Source organism: Lycium barbarum, chromosome 8, assembly GCF_019175385.1.
Source record: "Lycium barbarum isolate Lr01 chromosome 8, ASM1917538v2, whole genome shotgun sequence".
In the NCBI taxonomy this organism is placed as follows: domain Eukaryota; kingdom Viridiplantae; phylum Streptophyta; class Magnoliopsida; order Solanales; family Solanaceae; genus Lycium; species Lycium barbarum.
Window position 1 is genome coordinate 127483943 of NC_083344.1, and position 23455 is coordinate 127507397.

At 35.4% G+C, this 23455-nt stretch overlaps 1 protein-coding gene and 1 pseudogene across 2 annotated transcripts; one reads left to right on the forward strand and one right to left on the reverse strand.

Annotated features, from left to right (window-relative positions):
- Nucleotides 1–207: 207 nt before the first annotated feature.
- LOC132607270 (V-type proton ATPase subunit d2) lies at nucleotides 208–22909 on the forward strand. 2 transcript variants are annotated; one of them, XM_060321172.1, is made up of 10 exons: nucleotides 208–486; nucleotides 2602–2722; nucleotides 4139–4246; nucleotides 4324–4426; nucleotides 4826–4906; nucleotides 5005–5090; nucleotides 5195–5254; nucleotides 5339–5387; nucleotides 5900–6034; nucleotides 22763–22909. In XM_060321172.1, exons 1-10 carry the CDS (start codon nucleotides 306–308, stop codon nucleotides 22892–22894), a joined length of 1056 nt encoding a protein of 351 aa, XP_060177155.1. In that variant the 5' UTR covers nucleotides 208–305; the 3' UTR covers nucleotides 22895–22909. The 2 variants fall into 2 exon arrangements, with proteins under 2 accessions (XP_060177155.1, XP_060177154.1); XM_060321171.1 differs by lacking the exon at nucleotides 22763–22909 and adding an exon at nucleotides 6223–6681 and having other exon boundaries at nucleotides 211–486.
- Nucleotides 7185–18950, reverse strand: LOC132606000 (blue copper protein-like; annotated as a pseudogene).
- Nucleotides 22910–23455: the final 546 nt, after the last annotated feature.

A 23455-nucleotide genomic window follows, 5' to 3' on the forward strand; every position in this document is an offset into this window, starting at 1 on the left:
TCAAGATCTACATAATAATAATAATAATAATAATAATAATAATAATAATAATAATAATAATATAAGAATAATAATAATATAATATAATAATTATAATAATAAGAAGAAGAAAAAAGAAAAAAAAGAAAAATGGATACATGTCGTTTTGTCAACGGAACACGTGAGATATGGTGGAAGTTGATTGATGTCGTTACCCCAACGCACCCCACCACTCTATACCCACAAAATTCTATTCATCATCTTCTCTTGAGGACAGGTTAGGAAAAAATATCTCCAAATTACGCTTCAGATCTGTATCTTCCAATATGTACGGATTCGAAGCGCTTAGTTTCAACGTTCACAGTGGCTATTTGGAAGCCATTGTTAGAGGTCATCGATCTGGTCTTCTTACTGCTGCTGATTACAACAATCTCTGCCAGTGTGAAACCCTAGATGACATCAAAATGCATCTCTCCGCTACTGAATACGGTCCTTATCTCCAAAACGGTATGCTTTTCTCGTCCTTATTTCGTTATTTGAAGGATCGTGATATATTAGGCATTTTTGTTGTGTTTTGTATCTATTTGATTTGTTTGAAGTTGATTCAGATTTCTAAGTAACAGGTACTGCGGTAGTTTGTTGTTTCTGTAGGTTCGGTATTAGCTAGAGATCATAATTTCGTGATTTCAACAATTTCTCGTTCTTATTTCGTAATTTTGTTGCTTACGATCGTGATTCAATTGAAGGATCGTGATATATTAGGCATTTAATGGTATTTTGTATCGATTGGATTAGTTTGAAGTTGATTCAGATTTCTAAGTAAAAAGTAGTAAGGTAGTTTGAGATCAGTTTTAACTTTGATGTTATGATTATAAATCAATTGAAGTCTCGTGATAGATTAGGCATTTGTATTTATTTGTATCAATTGGATTAGTTTGAAGCTGACTCAGATTTGTAAGTATTAAGGTAGTTTGTTTGGGATTAGCTTGAGATCAGTTTAACTCTTACGTATTATAGCTAATTTAACGGAAACGATGAAATTAAGATGCACCTCTCTGCTACTGAATACGGTCCTTATCTCCAAAATGGTCAGTTTCTCGTCCTAATTTCGTGATTTCATATTGCGTACGATCGTTAAATTATTGTGATAGATTAGGCATTTTGTTGTATTTGTATCGTTTGGATTAGTTTGAAGTTGACTCAGATTTCTTTTTTTGAGATGGTAAACAAAATTATGAAATAAGAAACTGATCTCAAGCTAATCCCGAACCTACAGAAACATTAGGCATTTTATTGGATTTTGTATCAATTGGATTATTTTAAGTTGTCTTAGATTTGTAAGCAAAATGTAGTAAGGTAGTTTATGTAGGTTCAGGATTAGCTTGAGATCAGTTTAAATCTTATATGGTAGTCCTTATTTCATAATTTTGTTGCTTTTATGATCATAAATCAATTGAAGTTTCGTGATATATTAGGCGTTTTTGTTGTATTTGTATTGATTATGTGGAGTTGACTCAGATTTGTAAGTAGAAAGATAATGAGGTAGGGTGTTTTCTGTAGGTACTCGATTTGCTTGAGTAGTCGTAATTTCGTATTGCGTACGATCGTAAATCAATTAAAGCCTCGTGATAGATTAGGCATTTGTATTTGTATGGATTGGATTGTTTGAAGTTGACTCAGATTTGTAAGTATTAAGGTAGTGAAATAGTTTGTTTCTGTAGGTTCGGATTGGGTTGAGATCAATTTAACTCTTACATTGTAGTTCCTTATGAAAAAAAAAAATACTCTTACATAGTAGTTGTTGTGTCTTGTAGCTAGTCTAATGGAAACGGCCGACCTTTTCTTTCATTGGATTACAATAGAGGTATTGTGGATATCTTATATATTTGATGTTTGACTCAGATGTATTTAAAAGGTATGATGTAGTTTGTTTCTGTAGGTTCGGGGATTTGGCTTGAGATCAGTTTAACTCTTATGTAGTAGTCATTGTGTATTGTAACTAGTTTAATGGAAACAACGAGCCTTTCTTTTAGTGGATTACAATAGAGAGGTATTGTGGATATCTTACTTATTTGATGTTTAACAATCCCAATATGTTACATTATAATGTAATATAACAACAACAACAATAGCATACCCAATGTAATCCCACAAGTGTGGTCTGGGAAGGGTAGGATGTACGCAGACCTTACCCCTACCTTTGTGGGGTAGAGAGGTTGTTTCCGACAGGCCCTCGGTTAAAAGAAGTGTAATCAAAGCAGGATAGAGAGGAAAATAACGACAACAAGACAGCAAATAAACAAAGCAATCGAAGTAACTGGTTGACTACTAAATAATTATAATGTAATATAACATTGTAATATTGTTTTCATGTTACACTATATTGTAAATATAACACTGTAATGGTTGCCAATTTCCCAACATCATTCCTCAAGGTGATTCTGTTTTCAGAATGTCTACTATCAAGAATTTGCTGGATAGTAGGAGGGATTCTGAGCAGCATATACTAAAATGCTGCTTAAATGCCAATGTTTGAGGAACTCTTGAAAACACACCTTTCTTCTGCTTAATACAGATCACTGTCAGATTCTTCCTTATTATAGTTTTGCTGGCCTTTTGCAGAGCCGTCCCCTTTACACACGACTACAATTGTGGAGAAATGCACTGTCAAACTCGTAGATGAGTTCAACCACATGCTCTGCCAAGCCACAGAGCCCTTGTCAACCTTTCTGGAGTACATCAGGTCACGTTATTTGTGTTGCTGGGGAAATTTTGTTTCTTTACTCTATCCCACTTTTTAGTTCTGCTACTCATGGAGAATTATCTTTGAGAAATACGATAACAAGCTTATTCTTTCAGAGATTGATATTTGGAATCTTACCTTACGTCATTAAAGGGCACATCTTTGTATAATTGAATTGAGAACTCATTTTACTACTCCGTTAACACGTGTGTAATATGTTGCATTAGGACTTACCAGTTTGTATCACACCCTTAAATTTTACCTGTATATTTTAGGTAACTGTATCAAAACCTTTGTATAAAGAGAAGGATGAAACAATACCAAGTTTGTGCTGCTCATTAGGAAAGATAAATTATACTTTTTTAGTCAGTATCTAGTCATAGACATCAAGTGCGTATTATGCATCCTTACGGTTAGTTACAGCTCTAAAGAGCTGAAAATATCAATACGATCTTGTATACCATTTACATCATTTTTATTACACAAATAAATAAATAAATAAAGTCCTAATACATCTATACTTCCAGCTTTCTGTGTATCTGAACCCATTGGAGCATCTACTACTCGTTTCTTCCCATAGCTTCCAGAAGATGCGAAAAGGAGTTGTCTTAAAGTTCCCTAACATTGACACTAGGAGCCTCTCCAGATAGTTGAACAGTCGTGCGGTTCTTAGCATTACCAGGATGCCCCATATAGAAAAAGGAACATACTCCGTGGCATCCTTGCTAATCTAATATTAGATCTTCTTTTGCTATTTGCTCATCTGAAAAATGGAACTTTGAGAGTCATGCATACAAATGTAGGCATGTAACATCATTTTATTCTACCTTATCCCCCCAAAACACTTCATTTTGTTCTATGTTCGAAAGTTTCACCTCTTCGTAACCTTATATCCAAGTTAAAGTGTATCTATATAAAAAATACATTACAGTCCTTATTAAATGAAACATTCAAAGCTTTCTCTTTTGGCAACATGTAGTTGCAGTAGTGTAAAAAAGAAAGAAGAGAAAAGAACATGTCACATCTTCCTTTTGGTTTTACCAAAAAGGGGCAGCCCGGTGCATGAAGCATCCGACATTCACGCAGGGTCCAGGGAAGGCCGCATCCCTGCATTTTGCTTACCAAAAAAACAAAAAAGAGAAAAAAGAACATGTGAATGCAGTGCACTTTAGATCTTGAAGTTAATGAGTCATGCTATGTTTTAAACTAAATTGAACTTTCCTGGTCTATCATCTTCTCTGATTGTTTTTCCAATAACTTAAAACAAACAAAGAAGAGGATGTTTCACCACTTGAACGAGTGTATGCATGGTTAAGTGTAGGGTAGTTATTTTGAACATTTAATATTATGTGGAAATTGGGGAAACAATACTGGTCAGTACTGAATCTAAGTTGTGGTATTCTTCATATGGTTCAGGTATGGTCACATGATCGATAATGTTGTCTTAATTGTCACCGGAACTTTGCATGAGAGAGATGTCCAAGAATTGTTGGAGAAATGCCATCCTTTGGGCATGTTTGACAGGTACTGTTCAAGATGCCTGCGTTGGATTATTATAAATAAATGAAAGCATGTATTAACTATTCTAACTTATTCTGCAGCATTGCTTCTCTGGCAGTTGCCCAGAATATGAGGGAATTATACAGGCTGGTGCTTGTTGACACACCCTTGGCTCCATACTTCTCTGAGTGCATTACTTCAGAGGTATCAAATGCTTCACCCCTTTTCTTTTAACTTGATAGGTAATCAGTAACTACATATTTCCGTTTCCACCAAAAAAAAAGGTTGCCTATACTTTATTTTCCTGAACATGGATCTTTTCTATGCCCGCTGCCCTTTGAAGAAATCAATAAGAAAATGTTTGTAGGTTATTGTACTTCATAAGTAGTTAACCAGTATCCTGTCACCACATTACCAGATCCTAGTATTTTTGTCATGATTTACTCGCATTTCTGAGGATGATAGTGATCTTATTTGTGCACATCCAAGTAGGTTTGGTTGTCAATTTTAGAGCATCTTTAATCATGCAACAATTTCTTTTTTCAACCTGTTTTCTTTCATGTAAGGTATTTCCTCCCATTTATGTGACTTACTTTTGAGCAGGACTTGGATGACATGAACATTGAGATTATGAGAAACACACTATACAAGGCGTATCTTGAAGATTTTTACAGATTTTGCCAGGTACAGTTCTTATAAAGTTTTCTATCATATTTTCCTACTCTACATTCTAGTAAAGTTTGACACTCATTTCACTTGTTAAATATGATACTTTTGAATAGAAATTAGGCGGTGCTACTGCAGAGATCATGTCTGATTTCCTTTCGTTTGAGGCCGACAGAAGAGCTGTTAATATTACCATAAACAGGCATGTCATTGTTTCATAATTTCTCATAATCTTGCTGAATAATGTAAATTATGTACGTTGTCAAAATACTTCTACTATTAACTACAAATATTTTTCATTTGCAGCATTGGCACTGAGCTAACACGTGATGACCGCAGAAAGTTGTACTCTAATTTTGGCTTACTGTAAGTTCATCTAGCTCAATCTTTTTTGTTATTGATGTCATACACTACATAACCTCTCTTTCTGACACTATCTATGTTACATAGTTATCCATACGGTCATGAGGAACTTGCCATATGCGAAGATATAGATCAGGTATTGTATGACCAACTTTTGTTTATTTTTCATTTTGCAGCTTTTATGCACCTGGAAGATTGTGCGCTGGTTAAATAATAGTTAGCTCGATAAGGGGATTCAGTATTGTTGTTGGGTACTATGTTGCATGCAGTTCTCCTTCCCCATGTCAATTGTGAATCACCTTTCCTTTAAGGAGAGAAGTGGTGAAGCATCATATAGTGCTGGAATTTGGCAATAAATCTTCCAAGCCTTTTTGTCTGGGGGGTTTTGGGGGGGTCGCAATGGTGGAGGGGTCAAATACTATTTGAAGGGATAAGAGGAAGAGAAGAGAAAAGTCAGAAAACGAGTGTAGAGTAGAATATTGTTTGCAGAATAACATTCTAGCAAATTACTCCCTCCGTCCCAATAAGACAATCTTTCGGGACGGAGGGAGTAATATTTTTCTTGCGTCTAGGAGTTAGTCTATGTGTCTTCTATCTTTCCTCACATGGTGTGTTGTCTTGTAAGTGTTCTTATACTTCTTATTGTAGGTCCGTGGTGTCATGGAAAAGTACCCCCCTTATCAAGCCATATTTTCTAAGTTGGCTTATGGGGAGAGCCAGATGCTCGACAAGGCTTTCTATGAAGAGGAAGTCAAACGCCTTTGTTTAGCTTTTGAACAACAGGTTTGTTCATTTGAGCTATCCGTTTAATCTTATTTTGTTAATGTCTTGTATCGGACAACTTCTAGATTTTCCACCCCGAAAGTTTCCCCAAGATAACAATAGATATAAAAGGAACAATGGGAGCAGACACAGAAAGACCTTTCAATTCATTTACTTCCTGATTGATACTCTTTTTCTTCTCATTGCAGTTCCATTTTGGTGTATTTTTCTCATATATGAGGCTGAGAGAGCAGGAGATCAGGAACTTAATGTGGATTTCTGAATGTGTCTCTCAGAACCAAAAATCCAGAGTCCATGACAGTGTTGTTTTCATATTCTAGTAATTTAGCCATATTTGAGATCATGTGCTCTCTATGCTCACTGTAAATTTGATTTTCACGACCATTTGTTGATAACTATTGAGTTTTTGGTTAAGAAGGCCAGACCCCAGCCGTAGGATGGGGGTTACAGTAATTGTGAGGCCATTCTCTGTGGAACTTGCCATATCTCCTATGTCCTTCCAAAGCCATAGGGTGGGTTTGCAGTTTCACACGGATGTTATCCCGTTTGTTTGCAACTCTTTCCTAATAAGTCATTGTAAGTTGGTTAAATTATCTGGAACGATACTTGGATTGATGTGTATCAATGTATCGCTATTTATTGAGTTTTGCTGCTGTCATCTACCTGAATGCCTGAGTGCCAATTGTATGGCTGTTATGAATCAATAAGTAAAACCTTTACATCAAGGGAACAAAGAATTCATATTGGTGTTGTTAGTCTTTCCTATTTATCTTTTTCTTTGTGTTTCAAAACATGTTGTAACTTCTACTTTGTTTAGAATTTGTTTAGGTAACTCAAGACTACCTTCTGTTAAGTTCATGTGTTGAGCCACTGAAAGGAAGAGGATTTGAGTGATCTTTTTTCCTCCTCACAGTAGTTCTCCTTTTGTTATATGGTTAAAAAGTTACTCTTACGTTATACTCATTTATTCTATTTATAAATTAACCAAATAGCATAAGATGACAATAGCTACACTATTTTTCTTCGTCATCACCTTCTTCTTTCAATTTCCTTGGACCAAATATAGCAGAAGAAAGATGTTGACAAGTATAAATACATGTAAAAGACCAAATGAAAGACTCAAATGAAAGAAGGGGATAAAAAAGTGATGTGATCGGAGTTATTATTCCAACAACACCTACATGTAGAAACATTTTTAAAAGTCAATTAACATTATTAGCACCCTCCCATCCCTCACAAAATAAAAATCTTTTCTCAAAAGATAACCAGATTATCATTTCTTCCTGCTGCCAACACAAATGTAACATCCAAAGTTCACTCAACTTGGATCAAACTAATGTTAGAATTCCCCAAATTAAAAGCAGACCCCCAACAAAAATCTTGTTTGCAGATGTAGCAACTTTATATGAATTGTTTGAATCATCTTTAGTGGGTGGTCCCGTTGCTGGTGCCGGTGCCGGTGCCGGTGTTGGAGCTCCGGCTTCCACAGTGATGACAAGCTTTTGGTTATGGTCAGAGCAATGTGTTGGAACACCACAAATATACCATTTTTTACCAGGAGATGTCAATGTGATTGCATCATTACCAGAAGTTAAACCTTCACTTGGTGCAGTAGCTATGCAGTCTTTGAAAGCTGTTTGGTTTACTTTTAACACGTTATGATGCCCTTTGGTATACTTAAAAACTGCATCAAAGACAGAGAAACAAAATATTTTAATTTTTAAGTAATAGTCATAATTTAATTACTGAAATGTAGCTTCCTTTCAAGTCATATTGGTAGCAGGTAATAATTCTTCTTATTAACTAATTGAGGAAAGGAAAGATGGAACAAAAAAAGTGGAAATCACATACTTCAGACACTCTACAACAAGTTCTTGATGTTTTATTACTACCTTTGATCCATGCTATTATCTATCTTTTAAAGTTTTTGTACACTTCTTGAGAAAGAAATTTAATAGCCTTAATCATGAGAATATTTGTTTAAACTTCCTTTTTTCTCTCGTTAAACATCTTTACTTGATTAACACTACAATTTTGGACAGTAAGGGTAGATTTGGAGTTAAGTAACAAAACCATCTAAAATGGTAAAATATTTGGAAATGATTCAGTTTGTTGAGACGACTAATATATACTCCATCCGTTCATTTTTATCTGTCACTTATTAAAAATAAATGTCCACTTTTACTTGTCCAGTTTGAAAAAACAAGAGATTTACCATATTATACCTATTTTAACCTTATTATTAAGTACTATAATTAATTCCAAGTCATTTCTCAATATATAATAATTAGGGGTAATAGAATAAACCTACCATTTTATTTATTGCTTCTTAGGGGGTGTGACAAGTATGGACAAGTAAACATGGACGAAGAGAGTACTTATTCAGGACCGGAAGAAATATACAAGTTGTATTATAGGATGCACTTTTAACTTCAATTCTTGAGAACATTAACATTATTTTCTTACTAGACCCCCTCTTAAACTGTGTATACATAAGAATAATAGAAACATAGAATGGTTATATATCATACCTAATGTGTCCCCAACTTTGAAAGTTTTGTTCTTGGCCCAATCTTGATAATTAACATCAAGGGTCCAGCCTTTCTCACCTCCTACCCAATACTCAGTTGCCACCGTGATTGCAGGCAAAAATCCTGCAAATCCAATCATAAAACAAAAAATAATCTTGAAAGCCATGGAAATTTTTTCTTAGGAGCTTACTTAATAGATAACTTTTTGAATGGCTTGAAATAAGCGAAATTGGTGTGGCTATTTAAAAGATTACACTTAACAACTAAATTCATAGAGGATGACGAAGTGATTCCATTGAATTCTAGGTACGTGAACACCAATGAGTTAACTAAGGGAAATATTCCATTGATATTCTCGTGAAGTTCAACGAAAGAGAAGAGGATAATAACTAAGTATGGTAAGTACACATTCTTTTTGGTCCATATTATTTGTCTTTTGCAACTTTTGTATGTTCTTCGTAAAGACGTGTGATAGTCTTAATTATTCTTCTGTTCATTTTTACTTGTTTATTATATTAAAAATACCCTACTAAAGAGAAATTGATTCACCACCTTAAAATAGTACTTTTTGAACTAATCTCACATCTTCTATGTTTTTTTTTTTTTTTATAATAATATAATCAAGTGCCAACAAAAACGAAGTGATAATATAAAAAATAGCATATTGAAACCAACGATCTCGAGTAAATCAACCTTAGACAAAACTCAAATGTGGTACGGTACATGTAAACGTTTTATTTTCCCTGAACCGATTCTTCATTACACCTAATGGTATCCTTTCAGTTTCAACCACACCCAATAAAACCACGCCCGTACCTTTCAATGGGAGCAGACACAGAAAGACCTTTCAATTCATGTACTTCCTGATTGATATTCTCTTGTCTTTTCATTGAAGTTCCACTTTGGTGTATTTTTCTCATATATGAGGCTGAGAGAGCAGGAGATCAAGAACTTAATGTGGATTTCTGAATATGTCTCTCAGAACCAAAAATCCAGAGTCCATGACAGTGTTGTTTTTCATATTCTAGTAATTTAGCCATATTTGAGATCATGTGCTCTCTATGCTCACTGTAAATTTGATTTTCACGACCATTTGTTGATAACTATTGAGTTTTTGGTTAAGAAGGCCAGACCCCAGCCGTAGGATGGGGGTTACAGTAATTGTGAGGCCATTCTCCGGGGAACTTGCCATATCTCCTATGTCCTTCCAAAGCCATAAGATGGGGTTTACAGTTTCACACGGATATTACCCCGTTTGTTTGCAACTCTTTCCTAATAAGTCACTGTAAGTTGGTTAAATTATCTGGAACGATACTTGGATTGATTTGTATCAATGTATCGCTATTTATTGAGTTTTGCTGCTGTTATTTACCTGAATGCCTGAGCGTCAATTGTATCGCTGTTTTGAATCAATAAGTAAACCTTTACATCAAGGAAACAAAGAATTCATATTGGTGTTTATATGTTCTTTCCAAATCATATTTTTTTCTTTCAGTTTCAAATCATGTTGAAGTTCTACTTTATTTAGACATTTGTTTAGGTACTCAAGACTATCTTCTAATAATTCATGTGTTAAGACAATGAAAGGAGGAGGGTTAGAATGGGTTTTTTTTTTTCCTTTTTCCGTCACAATAATACTCCTTTTTGGATATAGTTAAAAAGTTTTCTACTTAGACTACCTATTCTATTTATAATCGAACCAAATTATAAGATAGAACAATAGCTAATTTCTTCGTCCGCACCTTGTTTCTTCTCTTACCTTGGACCAAATATAGTATAAGAAAGATGCTACAAGTATAAGAGCCTGTTTGGATGGGGTAGCCCAACTTATTTTTTTGGCTTATAAGCTGTTTTCAGCTTATAAGCTGCTTTTTTTAAGCTAAGCCAAACAGGTCAACTTATTTTTTTGAGCTAATTTTAAGCACAAAATGACTTATAAGCTGGTCAGCTAAACACTCAAAAAAAATTGAAAGCTGTTTTCAGCAACTTATAAGCTATACCAAACGGGCTCTAAATACATGTAGAAAATGAAAGAGTGAAACTAAAAAAGGGAATCCAAATGTGATGAAATTGTAGAAACATTGTTAAATGTCAATCCAAGACTTACATAACATTATTAGCACCCTCCCATCCCTCACAAAATAAAAATCTCTCCCCAAAGATAACCAAATTATTCATTTATTCCTGCCTAGAAGAAGGCAAAAGTTCTATGTTCCAACACAAATGTAAGATTCCAAAGTTCACTCATCTTGGATTAAACTAATGTTAGAATTGTCCAAATTAAAACCAGACCATCAACAAAAATCTTGACTGCAGATGTAGTGACCTTGTATGAATTGTTTGAATCATCTTTAGTGGCTGGTCCCGGTGCTGGTGCCGGAGCTCCGGCTTCCACAGTGATGACAAGCTTTTGGTTATGGTCGAAGCAATGTGTTGGAACATCACAAATGTACCATTTTTTACCAGGAGATGTCAAAGTGATTGCATCATTACCTAAGTTAATCCTTCACTTGGTGGAGTAGCTATGCAGTCTTTGAAACCTGTTTGGTTTACTTTTAACACATTATGATGCCCTTTGGTATACTTAAAAACTGCATAACAGACAAATAAAAAAGAGAGAAATTAGTTCAACTAAAAGTGACAATTTAACTAGTGAAATATAGCTTTCTCTTAAGTCATATAAGTACGTAACTAATCTTCGTATTAACTAATTGAGGAAAGGGAAAGAAAGAAGAAAAGAAGTGTAAATCACATACTTCTGACACTCCACAATAAGTTCTTTGATGTTTTATTACTACTTTGATCTATGTTATTATCTGTGTTTTAAAGTTTTTATACACTTCTCTCGAGAAAGATATTTAATAGCCTTAATCAAAAGAGTACTTGTTTAAACTACCTTTTATCTCTCGTTAAACATCTTACTCGTTTAACACTACAAATGTGGACAGTAGGGTTAGATTTGGAGTAAAGTAACAAAAATATATAAAACGGAGGTAATTTACCATATTAGACCTATTTTACACTTATAATTAAGTACTATAATTAACTTTAATTCATTTCTGAATATATAATAATTAGGGATAATATAATAAACCTATCATTTTACTTATTGCTTCTTAAGGGGTATCCCAAGTATGGACAAGTAAACATTGACGAAGCAGGCCGGAGGAAATATACAAGTTGTATTATAGGATGCACTTTTAACTTTAATTCTTGTGAACATTAACATTATTTTCTCAGTAGACCCCCTTATAAACTGTGTATACATAAGAATAATAGAAACATAGAATGGTTATATATCATACCTAATGTGTCTCCAACTTTGAAAGTTTTGTCCCTGGTCCAATCTTGATAATTAACATTAAGGGTCCAGCCTTTCTCACCCCCTACCCAATACTCAGTTGCCCCTGTGATTGCAGGCAAAAATCCTGCAAATCCAATGATAAAACTAAAAATAATCTTGAAAGGCGTGGAAATTTTTTCTTAGGAGCTTACTTAGGCCTCATTTGTTTTCATTAAGATTAAGACGTCTGAATCTGAATGCACATCTGAATGATTAAGATGTTGTCTCTAGATCTGAACACTGAATGATTAAGACTGTTTGTTTTTCAACATCTGAATGTCCATAATATATTTATTTAACTATTATAAATACAAACTTCAAATAAAAAGTAACTAAATATTAGAAAATAAATACAAATTTAATAAAATAAAAATATTATTTGATAAAAACTGAAACATTTATGTTCGCTAGTAATGACGGAGATGCTTTGTACTGATGTTGGGTGGGGTAGATGCGTGGTGGTGGTGCTGTGGTTCTGGGTAGGGTGGGGGTGGGAGGGTAGTGATGGTCGGTAGGTGGAGGGTTAGGGTGGTGTTAGTAGTAAGTAGGGTAGGGGTAGCGGTAGGGTTGGGGAGTGGGTGGTTGGGGGTTAGTATAGGGGGTGGGGTAGTAGAGGGTTGGGGTGGGTGGTGAAGGGGTAGGGGAGGTTTGATGTGGGTGGTGGGTGTTACACCTCGTGGATTTTCGCGTTATCGTAAGCAAACTAACGTGAGTTCAAAGAGGCCATGTGTTACGTCCCGTATTTTTATACATTGGGACAACCCGGATTAACTATGATAATTTAAGGCCAAGGTTATTCCGGGATTTGAAATCGGGACTTTTGACCATTTGATTTTATACGGAGACATAAGTTATATATGAAATTGTTGGTATTTGAACACTTAGGAGAAATTGGGACCACAATTCATAAAATTGGAATTTAAAATGTGGTGCAAATGCCTTGGTGGCCGTGTGAATTAAAAAGGGGTCCCACACATTGTGTGGCCAATTTTAATTGGTCCAACACATTGTGTGGGCCAAAGTCACTAAGAGATATTTTGGTATACTTTTAAAAGATGAAGACCAAGTCTTCTTTTATCATTTGGCTCATTTTAACACTTAGAAAATAAAAGAGAGAGAGAGAGAGCACCAAGCCATGGAGGCTCTCGGCTGAACCAAGGGAAAACCAACCCCATTTTTAACTTCCCTAAAAATTATTTCCTTGGTGTTAACCCACTATATTGAGGTCCCTAAGTAGCGTGGAAGAGTTTTTTGGGTCATCCAACCATTAGTTGTACCCATTTGCAAACCCTAGCTATTTGGTGGATTGAAGAAGAGAGGTATGTCTTGCTCTTGTTTTTGTGTTGTGAACGTTTATTTCATGTTGTAGTATGCTAATATGGAAGAAAATCATGAAATATAGAATGTTGAAGTTGGGTCTTGTGTTTGGTATGTGGGCCGTGTGGGGTGTATGTGTGTGTTGTGGGATTGAGTTGATAAATTGATTCCTTGTAGCTTGTTATTTGTTGTAGAGTGGAGAAGAGGACACAAATCGTCAATATATGTATACATGGATGTAACGTAGCCGTGTGTAGCCTTAAATGTTTGGCAAAGAATGAATTTATATCGCTTAGCGTCGAAATGGTTATTGTGATGACTTGGAGGTTGGAAATGAGAATTTAATGTCCCAAATTGACATAGTAAGCGTTGCGGACTGATTTGGGGAACTTTGTGTATTGAATGAAATTCGTATATATAAGAATCATTAACATATGTATATGTGTGGTGTGGACGAATGTGAGTTTTATAATGTGTCGAAGATCGCATTACTACCGCTTAGTATTTTAGTTGTCGTCGTCATGAATTCTAGTCTTGAAATGAACATTTAATGACTTATGATTGATGTGAGATTGTGCGGGCTGTTTTGAGGCTTATCGTGCGTTGATGTAATTGGTATATTATATGAGAATAACATCGTTATATTGTGAATTGTTGAGACAAAACATGACTTGAAATTGAGGAAAAATGAAAAGAGGGTTGCTCTCGGTTAGGGGGCTGGTTTCGGCCAGCTTGGAGAAAAAAATGTTGGATCGTTGGAAAAATTATGTAAATGGTTTAGAAGTCCTCTAATATTGTGGGAAAGGATTCGGGTTAGTAATCGAATGTACGAGCGATAATGTGGCTTGAATGTAAACCGTTGAAACGAATATTTGGAAAGTTGATTGAAAGATGTAAAAGAGAGCTATTAATGTTGTTTTGCCTTTCAAATTGATTATTGATGTTGCTAGGTTGGTTATTGTGGTTGTTGTTGTTGTTATTTTGAGCGAGATAAATTCTCGGGATGGCCTATTTACAGGGGAAGTGCTGCCGAATTTTTTGTAGAATTTAATGATTAGTTTGGAATGAATGGCTTTAGTGCCCTTAGCTAATGTTTGGTATTCGTGGCGTAATTGTAGACCTTGGGGATCCCGAGGCGTAGATTCAGGTTAGCTTTAGATTGGCTATCTTGAAAGTGCGTTCGAGGTATGTAAGGCAACTTCCTTTCTTTTTGGCATGTCTTAGTTTTTATAGGCTAAATTAGAGCCTCAAGGAAACTTTCAAATCCGAAATCCGAGCATGTTATGATCCGTATATGTTCTTTGGCACTCTTATGTATGATCTGATGAAATATGAACCTTTATGTATTTGAAAAATCGCTTTTCGAACTTTGCGCAAAAAAGGTTTCCCTTTAAGGAACTTCGAAATATCCGAATGCCATATCTTTCACATAAATGCTCGGATTGCTCCAATATATTTTTATAAAAGTTTGCATTACGTATAACGAGTATGTTTTCCATAAGCGGGCCCGACTTGGGTAAATTCCCATTCGTGGGTCCCGCGACTTCCTTTTATGAAATTCGGGAGATTTTGAAAGAATATGTTAAGACTATTATTCAATTTTCAAATATGATCGTTTTGCTTATGTTTGAATTTATGATATTGATTTTATGCATATGACTACTCACGACTCTATTCGTGCATTTTGTTATTCCCTTCGCCGAGTCCCGGGCCGGTTCTGTTATCGTGCGCGCTTTGATATACTCCGGAGTTATGCTGTGTTATGGTTTTCCGAGCTACTCGCTAATGAGGGTCGGGTTCCACTTATGTTTGGTGATGTGTTGTATATGGCGTTATGTTGTGATGTGATATGTGACGGGGGTACGGAGATTTAAGACTTTCTGGTGTTATGCTGTGTTATGGCGCCATCGACGGGCGGGCGACCATATTCTTCTGTACCCTATGCATGACTTGCATATTTTTTACAGTAAACAAATTTTGATATGTTGGATTTGCACTTATGTTTGATACTTCCTTTTTGTTTATGTCTCAGATTTGCTTTCTGTACATTCTGCTTTGCATACTCAGTACATATTTCGTACTGACCCCCCTTTCTTTGGGGGCTGCGTTTCATGCCCGCAGGTACCGACGCACAGTTTGGTGATCCACCGCTTTAGGACACCCCTTTTGCTGTTGGAGTGCTCTTCTCCTTTCAGAGCATACCTTTTGGTATGTCTTTTGTTCGCTATGTTTGTATATATTCGTTCAGGGGTACGGCGGGGCCCTGTCCCGCCATATGATTCGTTTGGTCTGTTTAGAGGTCTGTAGACTTATTTGTGGGTGTGTGTGCCTACTTCTGTACAGCTGTGTCCATATGATCTCTTTCGTTATGGCAGCCTTGTCGGCGTGCATTTTGTATATGTTTTTAGGCCGTTGTGCCCTTTGATAGCCTTGTCGGCTTTTGATATAATTGACAGCCTTGTCGGCTTTTGACGTATTTGATAGCCTTGCCGGCTCTTCGATATATGTATATGTATATATTCGTGTTGAGACGGCATATAGCATTTTTGCCGCATATACTATTTGGATGTGATTCGATATGTACAGGTATGTCAGGGTGCCCAAGTAGGGCACTAGTCACGGCCTACGGGGTTGGGTCATGACACCATGATACCCCTATAAGGTCAAGAAAGACTTTTAATAAGTGTTAGACAAGTATCTAAAGGTTTAGGGATCAAGCGAATCGAAGAAATTAGGTTCATTGAAAATTTGAAAAAACTTGGCAAAATTTTGGACGGAAATATTGGTCCAACTTGTGAGGGGCATATCGCCTAGAATATGAGGAGTTACGGAACTCATAACCTATTTAAATTGAAGTTCAGCGAGTCTTCTTTCCAATGCAATTGACAGATCGCATTTCTGTGAAGCATGGAGGAAAATAAGGCCCGTACAATAAAGTACGTCCCGTACTTTTTGGGCGTATTTTGCAAAATTTTCCAGAAACTTAAAATTTTTGCCCCCAAAGTACGTGACACTGTTCATAACGTACTTTGAAGTATGTGATGAACAGTAACATGTACTATTCCCGAGATTTCCAGAAATTGAGGCGGTGGAATATTTTTTTCCCAAGCTTTTAAATATCCATTTCCACGACTTGGGCCTCATTTTTCACCCAAAATCAATCCCTAATTTCTCTCTAAGCTCCCCTTAACACCCATAAACACACCAAATCATTCCAAATCAAATCAAGAGAAGATAAACCTTGAAAACCTAATTTAATTTATGGAAGTTGGGTGTTCTTGCTTTCACTTGGAGTTGTGGGGATTTAGTATTGGAGCAAGTGGTGTGAGTTGAAATTCTTCAAATACAAGGTATGTTCTTCACCTCATCTCTTGTGTTAAGTTGATGTGAAGGTTTAGCAAGTCTTAAAAGTGGAAAGAGTTATGGGAAAAAGTTCAACTATGAATATTGATGATGTTTTGAATGTAAATTGACTTGAGCTATAATTATTAGCATATTATGAGTATAATCTTGTTATGAGGGGTAATAATGATGTTGAGAAAGTGTTGTATACAAGAGTACAAGGGGTTGTATTGAATTTGTTGTTATGGATTATTTATGGAAAGAAGTTTTGGGATGGAATTGAGTATAAGTTGAATATAATCTTTTGATTATGGAATTGTTGATATTGTGATTTTGGGAGTTGTTTATCATATGGAGGAAGTCGTTGGAACAAAGGAAATGCTGCCCAATTTTCGTTAGCTCATTTATTAATTTAGTTTGACTATATGAGCGTTTCAATGACTTACTTTTAGCGGGAATCATCTTGAATGTAGAATCGTGAGCTTGGAGGGGAAGCGGTTAGTCGATAAAGTTAAAGAGACGCAAAGGTATATAAGGCTAATCCCCCTTTCTTTCAAAAGGCATGACTCGTTTATTCCTATCTCTATTTACGATTTCCATGACTTTCCTTCATTCCAAAAGTTACAAGTCTATGATTATTAAGAGTCTTCTTATGAGCCAGAGATGGGATATGTTCTATGATAATGATGATGATTCCATAGTTGATAAACTACATACGACACTCGTAATGCTCCTAAGTCCAGAAACACTAGAGGTTCACAATTTCCATGATTCTTGCGATATAATCGATAATGATCCTTATGATGGTAATTCTTACGTTATGACTCCACACATGATTTTCATATTGCCCTTACTCCTAAAATGCTAGATTTCCATGACTCTTAAGGCCCTCATGATGAAGTTGATGAGTGTTCTTCATGACAATGATTACGATGATAATTCCCCTCCTAGAGGTACCCAGAGCCTAAGGTTTTAAATGTCCTCGTGAGATGACTGGGCTTACTATATAAGCTTTGACTATATTCATGATAATTGGCCCCGTCTTATACTATTGTTTCTTCAAAAGTGAGACTTGATAGTGATGATGATCATGATAGTGATAATGAAGTGAGATAGAATAACGATGATGAACATGATGATGATTTCAATTCTAGAAAGGCCCAAGGTTTAAAGTTCTTAACGTTCTCATGATATCATTAAGCTTGCCGCAAGATAGTATTAATTGTTATTGATTTCATCTTATGTGATTGTTCCTTCAAGGTGATATAAAGGCGTAATCCCCGTATTGCGAATTCATCTAAGATGTCTAAAATATCCTACTCCTAAGAAAAGCTAGAATTTATGACTTCCAAGACTCTTAAGATGATGGTGATAAAAGACTTACGTAGTGATGGCAATGATGATGATGAGATATACCGAGCGTTGTTATGGCCGGGTACGGATGACTTGTATACGATACTGTCGAGCCAATATGGCCGAATACGGATAATGTCGAGCCAATATGGCCGAATACGGATACTGTCGAGCCACCATGTGACCGAATACGGTAATGTCTAATGTGTAAGAGTGGATACGGTATCGTTACATGTAGATGCATGTGCATTCCACGATTCCTGAGGAAGGTAAAGTAAATATGACAAACACCTCAAAAGGTATACTTGGTCTTTTATTTCATGTTGCCCTTTACGTTTTATTTATGTTACTACTCATGCCTTACATACTCAGTATGTATTTCGTACTGACGTCCTTTCTTTTTTGGACGCTGTGTTCATGCCCACAGGTAGACAGGGAGGCGACCCAAATTCATAGGAGCTGATCAGCAGATTTATGAGAGCACTCCATTATTCCGGAGGTGCCATTTGTTTTACTATTTTGTGTATATATGTTTTGGGCACGACGGGGTCCTGTCCTGTCTTCATGTTCAGTATTCTAGTAGAGGCTCGTAGATACGTACGTGTGGGTAATAGATGTCCCATGATGACTATGTTGTAATTTTGTATATCATTTTGATAGCCGGAGGGATTATGAATATAAATGTAGATATGTTTTGAAAGTGAAAATGATTCCTCCTCATGGCTAGCTGTGTCAGGAATATTAAATAAAGGTAGATTAAGTATGATGAGTAGTAGAATGAGTGGTGCTCGGTAGTTAGCTCCGGGTACCCATCATGGCCCCTAGTCGGGTCGTGACAGTGGGAGTGCGGGATGGGGTGGAGCTGGTGTTAAAAATTATTCATACAAAGTGTCTCTTAATGATATTAAGACTTGGTTTAAGATCTTAATGATATTAAGACCTATTTAGATCAAATAGGTGTTTAGATCTTACTGTAAAACAAATGCACTTAATGACTTAAGGTCTAAATCATTCAGATTCAGACCTCCATTAAGCGCAAGGAAATGAGGCCTTAATAGATAACTTTTTGAATGCCTTGAAATAAGAAAAGTTGGTGTGGCTATTTAAAAGATTACACTTAACAACTAAATTCATAGGGGATGACGAAGTGATTCCATTTGAATTCTAGGTACGTGAACCCCAATGAGTTAACTAAGGGAAATATTCCATTGATATTCTCGTGGGTTCAACGAAAGAGAAGAGGATAATAACTAAGTATGGTAAGTAGACATTCTTTTTGGTCCGTATCATTTGCCTTTTGCAACTTTTGTATGCTCCTTGGTAAAAACGTTTAATAGCCTTAATAAAAATTAATTTTCCGTTCAATTTTACTTGTTCACTATATTAAAAATATCCTATTAAAGAAATTGATTTACCACCTTAAAAAAGTATTTTTTGAACTAATCTCACATCCTTTTTTTTTTTTAATAATAATATAATCAAGTGCCAACAAAAACGAAGTAATAATATAAAAAATAGCATATTGAAACCAACGATCTCTATTTCTTATAGCCCTATTTATTAGGTAAAGTAAATCAATCTTAGACAAACTCAAATGTGGTACGGTACATGTAAACGTTTTATATTAATTTGCAAAAAATCTATATATCTATCTATATCTATCTAAAAGCAGGCCATAGTCCTGCTTACGTGGCATGTCTCACTGTTCAGAAAACTTATTTATCTTTTTTCCTGTAATTTCTGATTTTTACCCTAGCAGTTATTACAAAAAAGGAACAAAAGCCACCTTACATAAACCTAATAATTACGTCTCTTCCTCTAATTTCGGTTATCGTTCTCTACTTTCTCTTCTGTTGCAAGTTACAACGCTTCCCCTCTACTTTAAGCCGATTACTGCTTTGCTACAGACTCCAAACGTGACTTCCACACAAAGCCCACAATAAATGCCAGGATAAAAAACAGATCATTCCAGTAACTCTTTCTTCTCTCTGATGTCTTGCTTGGATCCAATAAACTTGGACGTCCGGAATCGTATCTTTCAGCCCAACGAGGTGATTGTATTTATTACTTGACCACGTCCATCTCTGCTTATGATGCTTGTTGTCGGTTCAACAATCCTCGCGACTGTAATTTTCTAATTTCTCTTCTAATTCTCTAAAAATCGTGTAATTATAGGGTTCATTTCAAGGTATTTATGTTTAATACGCCTGACACATGATTCACTTTGTTACTTTCCAATTCAGGTTGATCTTCTAAAATATCTTTTCACTCTGATGGATCGGTAACTTCTAATGTACATGCATATGATGCATCTCAAGTTTCTACAACTAATTTCATGCTTTGTTAATATTCTATCCTTCTTTATGCTATTTTCGCTTTGCCTTTTCTCAGTTTACGTGTTTGTATTGTCTGAACATTCTTATTTCTTTTCCTTGGTGAAAGCCTGAAATCCAAGCGTAAATGCACTGTGACGAATACGGAAGTAGAACACCAATGTAGTTAAGAACTTGGAAGGTTTGTACAATTTCAAAACATTAGCTTTCTGCTTGATTACAGGGAGAAAAAAAGAACCTTTAATTTAAAAGTTATATTTCCAGGAAAAGGATTTCTCATGCTATGTAGTTTCCAAGGTAACTTGACTAGAAATGCAGTGATTTCATTGAGAATCTGCTTGCTGGCAATGATAAAAGGCAGAATGCTACAATTTGGACCTTACTGAACAATCCACAATTTCCTATATATGATCGATATCAGCTTATGGTTTCAAAATGATGAGAGTTAACCATTATTGTAGATTTTTTTGATCCAGACGAAAGTACAAAATTAGGAAATGTGAAGCAATGGGCTGATTGATAGTTATGCTTATATGTATTCCTTTTTAAGTTTTTGGCTGCACATTGCTCTGCATACTCAATTAGAGTCCACTTTTGCATAGTACATATAGCTATTTTCTGTAATTCCGCTGTCTCAAATCCAAGGCTAATTAGATTCAAATGGTTGGTGGTGCCATTCATGAATGCCGTAATCTGAGGTTTAGACCCCAAGGAAATTATTCTCTAAAAATGTTTAAAAGAAAAGCTCGAGTAGTAGAGCTGGAAAGATTTTGTTTGCTGAGTTTTGAAATAAGCTATGTTACCATACGTGCTCAGGACAAGTATCATTATGGCTTGTGGTGAAGGTGGTTCAGGTGCCAAAAAAGTTGTACTAGAAGATTCCCTTGAAATTTACAAGATTAGAGCAATGATGTGATGGAGATTTTCCATGAGAAAAATTTATACTATAAGTCATCTATTTCTCTACAATGACATATTTTGTTAACTGTCTGAAGGGCAACCAGAAAATTTGGAGAAGAAAAATTGTTCTAAATGCTATAACCCTACTGAAGTTGCCGCTAATATTTTTCAACTGAGAAATCATTACTTTCTTCAATGGGCTGCTTTGTTCACAGACAGTTAATCTCAACTTCAAGAGAAGAATTAAATATCTATCAGTGGAGCACAGTCAGAGGTGAATCTAGAGCATGGTCAAGGATTCAACTGAACTCATCACCTTTGATTCGATCCATAATTGTACACACGAAAATAATTATAAGCTTGTGCGTGTGTACTTTGAAGCAGAGATTAGACTGTTTTGGGAAAGAAATTATAAATTCTAGATTTGCCTACACACTTAAAAGTATTCAACCATGTCTCAGTTTCATCTGCCTGCAGGTTATGGTAAGCAAGACAAATATATTCATCATTTGGGAATTCGTTTCTGGTGGAGACTTGTTTGATAAACTTATAAGGTCCATCCTTTTCTTCTAAAATATGCATTAGGAACAAAATAAAAGAAATTTTATCTGCTTTTTAGCAGCTATTCAAACTTATTTGGTGCTTGCAATTTTTTAGATGATTCGACTGTGATTAAAATTTATTACCTGATTTATTGGCGTAAAGGTAATCATGGACGAATTAGCGAAGAAGATCCAAGTAAGTATTTCCAGCAGCTTATGAATATTGTTGATTGTTGCCACAGTAGGGCGGGAGTCTACCACAAAGATCTAAATCTGAGTGCCTAAGCATTGTTGCTGTTGCAACACTTAGGTAGTTAATATCTAATTTTTTGCTGACGCTCCTGTCTTTTATTGCCCTAACGTGTATCCTACCTTTTCTTCTGCGAATTTAACTTAAATGCTGATAATGTAAACAATGGTATGTTATTGTTGTTGTCCACTGACAATGCAAACAATCTTTTAGGTTATCACATTAAATTTATTATGGGTAGTTAGTGATCTGTTATCGGTCACTTTAACATGATATAGTGTACATATATAGTTTATACATATATATACATACACATACACACACACACACATATATATATACACACACACATATATAGATATATATACATACATACACATACATACATACATACATACATACATATATATATACCATATATATATCATTATACATGTATATATACATATATACATATATATATATATGCATATATACACATACCATATATATATGTCACATTAAATTTATTATGGGTAGTTAGTGATCTGTTATCGGTCACTTTAACATGATATATATGTGTATATATATACACACACACATATATATTCACACACAAACACACACATTATATAATTATTTTTATAATGTAATTTTACTATTTTATATTAACTAATTTACAAAAGTAATATACTTAGCCGCGCGAAGCGCGGGCCAATTAACTAGTATATATATAAAAGAGAGACTTAAGCCCGGTAACGTGTCACCTCTCTTTACTCAGAAAGACCTTTCAATTCATGTACTTCCTGATTTATATTCTCTTTTCTTTTCATTGCAGTTCCACTTTGGTGTATTTTTCTCATATATGAGGCTGAGAGAGCAGGAGATCAGGAACTTAATGTGGATTTCTGAATGTGTCTCTCAGAACCAAAAATCCAGAGTCCATGACAGTGTTGTTTTCATATTCTAGTAATTTAGCCATATTTGAGATCATGTGCTCGCCTCTCTGTGCTCACTGTAAATTTGATTTTCACTACCAGTTGTTGATTAATTATTGAATTTTTGGTTAAGAAGCCCAGACCCCAGCAGTCTCTGTGGAACTTGCCATATCTCCTATGTCCTTCCAAAGCCATAGGGTGGGTTTGCAGTTTCACACAGATATTACCCCGTTTGTTTGCAACTCTTTCTTAATAAGGCATTGTAAGTTGGTTAAATTATCTGGAACGATACTTGGATTGATGTGTATCAATGTATCGCTATTTATTGAGTTTTGCTGCTGTCATCTACCTGAATGCCTGAGTGTCAATTGTATGGCTGTTTTGAATCAATAAGTAAACCTTCACATCAAGGGAACAAAGAATTCGTATTGGTGTTGATATATTCGTTCCAGATTATTATTTTTTTCTTTCAGTTTCAAATCATGTTGAAGTTCTACTTTATTTAGACATTTGACTAGGTAGGGTCAAAAATTTCTTCTGATAAGTTCATGTGTAAGACACTGGAAGGAAGAGGATTGGAGAAAATTTAGAGT

Excerpts from the sequence above, each read along its gene's own strand:
- LOC132607270 (XM_060321172.1), top strand. The coding sequence starts at position 306 with ATGTACGGATTCGAAGCGCTTAGTTTCAACGTTCACAGTGGCTATTTG. Across the intron at positions 487-2,601 it reads CGGTCCTTATCTCCAAAACG|AGCCGTCCCCTTTACACACG; the intron begins GTATGCTTTTCT and ends GGCCTTTTGCAG. Across the intron at positions 2,723-4,138 it reads ACCTTTCTGGAGTACATCAG|GTATGGTCACATGATCGATA; the intron begins GTCACGTTATTT and ends CATATGGTTCAG.